This window comes from Labeo rohita, chromosome 15, assembly GCF_022985175.1.
Source record: "Labeo rohita strain BAU-BD-2019 chromosome 15, IGBB_LRoh.1.0, whole genome shotgun sequence".
Classification (NCBI taxonomy): Eukaryota; Metazoa; Chordata; class Actinopteri; order Cypriniformes; family Cyprinidae; genus Labeo; species Labeo rohita.
The window spans coordinates 24,200,945-24,207,984 of NC_066883.1; the positions used below are offsets into that span (position 1 = coordinate 24,200,945).

General features: G+C 38.7%; 1 protein-coding gene across 1 annotated transcript; it reads left to right on the forward strand.

Moving 5' to 3' along the window:
• The first annotated feature begins 338 nt into the window (after window positions 1-338).
• On the forward strand, window positions 339-6,764 carry ppm1da (protein phosphatase, Mg2+/Mn2+ dependent, 1Da). Its single transcript, XM_051130038.1, has 6 exons — window positions 339-919; window positions 2,324-2,552; window positions 3,150-3,274; window positions 5,535-5,716; window positions 5,801-6,031; window positions 6,271-6,764. The coding sequence occupies exons 1-6, from the start codon at window positions 445-447 to the stop codon at window positions 6,652-6,654; spliced, it is 1,626 nt and encodes a 541-aa protein (XP_050985995.1). The 5' UTR covers window positions 339-444; the 3' UTR covers window positions 6,655-6,764.
• The last annotated feature ends 276 nt before the right edge of the window (window positions 6,765-7,040 follow it).

Here is a 7,040-nt window from a genome sequence, read left to right on the forward strand (position 1 = left end):
ATAATAACAATATGTTGAAAACAGCTGAGTAGAATTTTTTTCAGGTTTCTCTGATGAATAGAAAGTTCAGAAGAACCGTATTTATATGAAATAGAAATATTTTGTAACATTATAAATGTCTTTATAATCACTTTTGATCAAGCATTCTTGCTTAATAAAGGTATTTCTATAATTTCTAGATCGATCGATAGATAGATGTTTATTATTACACGAGTTGTTGTTTTATACTTTTTTAATGTTATGGCTATCTCAAGGGCTTTTCTCAATCATCAAAGGTCAAATAACTTAGGGTTTCCACTGACCCGTGAATTGTCATGGTGTTTCTGCGCATGCCCACAACATCGAAGGTAAACAAAGAGGAAAGCGCACACCCGGCCTCAGTCCTGCCTAAACATCAAACGCTGCTCTTCTACACAAGTACCGGCCTTTCTGTCTGATCAAAACATGGATGGGATATTTTCATGTCGAGCAAGTATTTATTATGACCAAGGCGGTAGGAAATACATGGAGGACTTGGTGACGATGAAGCAGGAGGATGAGCCGAGTGAGGATGAATTGGACGCCGCCGAACGTGGCGAGATCGCGGCACCAGATCAAAACCCCGACGCTTCAATTCAAGACTCCATCCCCGGATCTATCACCGTTACTTATGTTCAAGATGACGAGCCCTGCTCTACTCTTCAGCAGGCGTCGATGCCCTCCTCTCACCCGTCCAAAAACGGCCGTCGGCCGCGGGATGTGGGTATGTTCGCCGTGTTCGACGGACACGGGGGTCCGGACGCCGCGCATTTTGCTCGCCGCCATTTGTGGGACCACATCAAAAAACAAAGAGGCTTTTGGTCTGAGGACGACGACGAGGTGTGCGCTGCTCTGCGAAAGGGATTCATCTCTTGCCACCATGCCATGTGGAAGAAATTACGTAAGTTATGAAATTGAACGTTACATATACACGTGTTCTCGTTTAACACTGGCTGTGAAGTCTCTGCCATTTTATGGACGTGCAATGGAAAAAGTCAGAGCAGCTGATTTTTTTGAATGAAGGTTGCAACATCGGATGCATCCCGCCAAAAGAAGTTGCACAACAACCGCAGGCCACACCAAACATCTAGTCCATATCTCAAATGAGTGACAGCATTACACCAGAATACCTATGTGTTTTGCTTGTAGAAATCACAACTCCGTGCCTGCAAACTAGTCATTTTTCTCTCAACGAAATTAAAGCATTAGTTCCAGAACAAAATGTACAGGTAATGTAAGTTACTCACCCCCATGTCATCCAAGATGTTCATATCTTTCTTTCTTCAGTAAAGAAATGGTGTTTTTTGAGGAAAACATTTCAGGATTTCTCTCCATAAAATGGACTTCTATGGTGCCCACGAGTTTGAACTTCCTAAATGCAGCTTCGAAGGGCTCTAAATGATCCCAGACGAGGAATAAGGGTCTTATCTAGGGAAACGATCGGTTGTTTTCTACAGCGATGTAGGATGATTTCGAAGTTGGAGGAGAAAATAAGACGGGAGATTTTAGACGTACCCTAACTGTCATGAACGGGAATACACAGAGTTCCCACAGAGCTAGACAAGATGAGTGTTTGAGGTTAAAAAGTATATAATTTTTTTTGTTTTTTTAGGAAAACAACCCTTCTTCCTCGGCTGGGAGCGCTTAGAGCCCTTTGAAGCTGCATTTAAACTGCATTTTGGAAGTTCAAACTCGCGGGCACCATTAGAAGTCTATTATATGGAGAAAAATCCTTAAATGTTTTCCTTAAAAAACATAATTTCTTAATGACTGAAGGAAGAAAGACATCTTGGATGACAGGGTGGTGAATACATTATCTGTAAATTTTTGTTCTGAAAGTGAACTACTCCTTTAACTTATTAAATATGTATGAGCATTCATGTAAAAGTACATCTAGACAGAACAAGCAAACCAAAACAAGCACAATATATTTATTATAGATGCAATATAGCATTTAGTGCTGTCAAATGAATAATCATGATTAATCGCATCCAAAATAAAAGTTCTTACACACATAAAATATATGATTTGAAAATATTTACATGTGTATATATTTCTATTCATATAATTAATCGCATCTGTAAATATTTTAATATGTAAACATTACACAGTACATGTTATGTAGACAAAAACTTTTATTTTGGATGCGATTAATTGTTTGACAGCACTAATTATTGAAGTTCAAGTTAAGACCAGCAACTTAGGCATTTTCCAAATATTTGCCTTTTCCTGTAAACTATACATTTTAAACATAACGATTAATTCATCACTGATCTTTTTTTGAAAATTATCTGCTTTCTTCTAGCGGAATGGCCAAAGACGGTTACAGGACTTCCAAGTACGTCGGGCACAACCGCTAGTATTGTCGTAATACGACGTGACCGTATGTATGTTGCCCATGTTGGGGACTCCGCGGTAGTGTTGGGGGTGCAGGATCACCCCTCTGACGAGTTCATTCGTGCTGTAGAAATTACACAGGACCATAAACCTGACCTACCGAAGGAAAGGGAGAGAATAGAGGGGCTCGGTGGAAGGTGAGTTTTTCTATAAAACAAGTAAGCTCACACAACTTGTACTAACAAACTGCATTCAAACACTCTTGGTATAATCTGCTTTTGGTAAACGATATGTGGAGGCATGTGCTAGTGACACAGCTGGATGAGATTATTTTGCAATTTGATTCGCTTTTTTGGTTAACCTTCACAAGTGACTGTCTTCATCCTTTTATGATATGTCAACACTCATCATGGAAACACAAAGCGTTACCCGTTTCTTTTAGCCCTTTGTGTCCACAGTGGTCTGACTGGTTTTTGTTTAGCACCCACAGCTTCAAAAGTGGGACAACATAACCAAACATGCTCTGGCATTTGTCCTCATTATCATAATTTAAACACAAGCTTTCTTTGTCTTTTAGCCTAAAAGAACATAACAAGCATGTCAACATGATATAGACCAGCATCCAATGGCTTGTATCATTGTGTTGCTCCTTTAAATATATGTTTCATAATGGCTTAGGGGAAGAAGTTTTCAGGCTTAGTTTCAGCTAGAGGTCCAAGTATCATTGTTTTTTGTGCATTAACCTTTAACTATGATGAGACCCACCAGTGATCATTGTTACATCTCTTCTCTAGTGTCATTAAAAAGTCTGGAGTCAATAGAGTGGTGTGGAAGAGACCCAGACTCACCCACAATGGACCAGTAAGAAGGAGCACTGTCATCGATCAGATCCCATTTTTGGCTGTGGCCCGAGCTCTTGGTAAGAGGGTTAAGCTATTTCATAACATGAGGTCATCGTTGCTGGTATGATTGGAAAAACAGTGATTAGAATGTTGCTTGAGCTTCAACACATCTGACAAGTCAGCAGAGATTGTCAGTTCTTCTTAAAATTGCAACATACCACCATGATATACTGTTCTTTAGCAACGACAAACAGAACATTGAATTGCAACACAGGCTGTTTAGGTTCTCAGGAATAAACAATGAGGACTGCGCAATAGCCCGGTGGCAGTGTGAAGGACCTTCAGGACAGTTGACAAAATTGTCATTTTATAATTCTTGAATGCACAAATAGATGTAAAATTATGTGAACATGCTGCTGCTGCTGCCTGCAACCTGCAACCTTAGAAGGGATAGTTTACTCAAAAATGAAAATTACTCCATGATTTACTCAAACTCAGGCCATCATAGGTGTATATGACTTTCTTCTTTCAGACGAATACAATCGGAGTTACTTGTAAAGAAAAAACATCCTTCCAAGTTTTATAATGGCACTGAATGGCTGTTGAGATTTTGAAGTCTAATGATGTACATCCATCCATCATAAAAAGTGCTCCACACATCTCCAGGGTTTTTTTTGTGTACAAAAAATATCCGTATTTAAAACTTAATACATAATAATTAATAAAATAAATTGTAATCTCAGTTGTATGCGCGCTCATGAGAGTGGCTTTCCAGCGGATCCAGTCGGTTAAAATCTAATGGGTTTAGTTACATTGTAATGCATTTATTAAGCATTTCTCAAAAATTTCCAAACTCATATAGGTTTGATATTAGGTTTTTATCATGATAGACATCGATTTAACTGCTGTGACACGCAACATGCCTTTATATTAAAATTAAATTAAACCACTTCTCATAAAGAAACAAGAACATGGTCTTCTGTTCAATGAAATACGACTTGTTTACCACATTCTTCTTTCTTTCAATCAGACATATTTATTTATATTAAAAATTTAGATGAATCTTTATTAGGGCTACTAAAGTGATTCAGTCAAGAGCAGTGACTGATATACATCAATGCTACAGATAATAGCAACTAAATTAGGCTGCTATCCCTTTAAAACCGAACACACGGATGCAATTTACTAATACACGTCCGATATTCTCCCAACTGTTTATGTTCACTTAAGACGTAACTGAGTGTTTATGTGAATGCTCGTCAAAACGGACAATTTGACATAATTGTGTGTATTTCTTTGTTCATGTGATGCGAAAGAGTACTTGTGCGCTGTGTGAGAGGCGCTGCTGTGAGTGTGTGCACGCAGAAAACCGGACCGAATTGAGGTCTATTTTGCGTCATCAAATTTATCCATATGTCTGCTATTCTCTTGCTCCCAGATATTGACATTTTTGAACGTTTTGAGATGTGCAGCAAGTGTATGCTAGCTTATGTCCCCAAAATAAAACAAGTTTTATTTTGTTATCGTTTCTTTTTTGTCTGTGAAAAAAAAAAAAAAAAAAAAAAGTTATTCATCAATGAAATTAACACTGAGAATATGCTATCGAAATCCTCCAACATTTTTCTTTACAAATCCTCGTTTTGTACTTCTAATTCTTGACCTGTGTTTCATTTTGGTCCCTCCACTGCACCCCCGGACTCGTCACCATGTTAGCCTACATCCTACGTCATCCGCTGAAATGCCACTCTCATGCATGCGCATAGGACAGTTAATGGAAGCTAAAGATTCAATTTATTACATTTTAATTATGGATATTTTTCTTACACAAACACATCAAATCTCTTCAGACAGCCTTTATTAACCCCCCAGTGCTGTGCACTTTTTATGATGGATGGATGCACTTTATTAAACTTCAAATCTCAACAGCCATTCACTGCCATTATAAAACTCAGAAGAGCCAAAACATTTTTCAGTATAACTTTAATTATATACGTCTGAAAAAAGAAAATCAAATACACCTAGGATGGCTTGCAGGTGAGTAAAACATGGGCTAATTGTAATTTTTGGGTTGACTATTTAATGTTAATCAAACAACAGAAAAAAAGAGAAGATGACTCACTGCTTTTGACTGAACATACAGTAAAATTTCAGGTTCTTTTAAGGTCATTTACGTTTTCAGCTGTACCATTCCTTTAAACCTTGATGATTTTAAGGTTTCAAAGACCTTCTAATGCCAATCAAAACTTTACTAAATGCAACAAATGCCACTGATTTTTACATGTTGTTTTTTGTTGTAGTATGTATCCAATACTTTAATGCACATTAATGTGTCTTCAGGTGACCTGTGGAGTTATGACTTCTACAGTGGCGAGTTTGTAGTGTCACCAGAGCCTGATACCGCTGTTATCAAGCTGGATTTGAAGCAGCACCGTTACATCATCTTAGGCAGTGATGGGTTATGGAACATGGTATCGCCACAGGAAGCTGTGTCCATTTGCCAGGAAAATGACAGTGCCAAGGTGAGTAATTTAACTTCATGCTTTAAAAAAAGGTCTTAATTGTCTTGCAGAAACACTCACTTATCTGAATGTTTATTCCAACAGTCAAAGAACCAAAAGGAAAATGTTTCAAATGCCGTTCTGCTCGTGAACCATGCCTTACTGAGATGGCGTCAACGCATGCTCCGTGCTGATAATACCAGTGCCATCGTTATCTGTTTGGAGCCGTTCGGGACATCCTCTGAGTGCTTGCCACCCTATGAGACTGTGTATAATCTACAAGGACCAAAGTGTGGCTCCAGTCCTAAATCTTGCACCAACTCTTTGCCCACTCAGGTTAGGAATGTTTCAGATTTTTAATTTAATTTAAAGACAGTTTGCTGAAAATATACTCGCATCAGGCCATCCAAGATGTAGATGTTATTTTAACAAAGCAACAGCATTGTCCATTCAATGAGTTTAGGCCTGCTTTATTTTATAAGGCTGTTGTTTTTCTTTTATATGATGATATATTATGGATTTAGGTGAAAAATAACACCACTCTCAAGCTTCATATATAGTTCCTTCTTTTTTAGGTTCCTGACACTCACGTACAGCCCGTCCCGGAGCAGCAAAGCGGCAGCTGTGAGACAAGCACGATATTTGAATCATCTCCTGATAGCCTTACAAACTCTGAAGAACTGCCTTGTAATGACTCACTGGAAAATGAGGCCCATTGTGACAGAGTGCCTACAGGCAAACGGGTGTTCGAGGATTCCTCCTCACCTGTGCTGAAGAAACCCCGTCGTAGTTTGTCCCAGTCACCTCTTCAAGAGTCCTCATGTACATCCTCAAAGACACCGAGTGTGCAGTCCTCGGCGAGGAACAGCGGTGGTGGTGGCGGCAATGGTCAGAAACAGTCTGAAAATGTCCAAGCGCTGCTTCAGCAGCATGGGAAGACTACTGTATGTGTATGCTGACATTTATGGTCCTATTACATTACAATCCGTACTTTCATGCTGGACAGTCAGACTCTGATGTTAGTTGATATAAGCTACTGAGAAACCAAATCCTGAAGCAAGTAACAATGTCAAAAGAGAAAAAAAAAATCACTCGCTTCCATTCACGACACACATATTTTAGTGTATGTTAGCGTTTTGTTGTTATACTTTATATTTTACAGACTAATGATAATGTGTTTGATTGTTGTTGTTTTTTTGTTTTTAAAAATGGGTTTGTTTTTCCTCCATTGTAAGTCCACTGCTCAGTTCTGTTACTCTTCAGGTCAGTCAGGTAGACATGATGGATCAACTAGGGATTTTTGCACTTTAAGTTGAATTTGTGCAGTCTTTGTGGAAAATTGGAG

What these genes read in the sequence shown, in the direction of transcription:
- ppm1da (XM_051130038.1), top strand. Translation starts at nt 445, where the DNA reads ATGGATGGGATATTTTCATGTCGAGCAAGTATTTATTATGACCAAGGC. An exon ending in ATAGAGGGGCTCGGTGGAAG is followed by an intron (nt 2,553 to 3,149) that starts GTGAGTTTTTCT and finishes TCTCTTCTCTAG; the next exon opens with TGTCATTAAAAAGTCTGGAG. An exon ending in GGCTGTGGCCCGAGCTCTTG is followed by an intron (nt 3,275 to 5,534) that starts GTAAGAGGGTTA and finishes ATGTGTCTTCAG; the next exon opens with GTGACCTGTGGAGTTATGAC.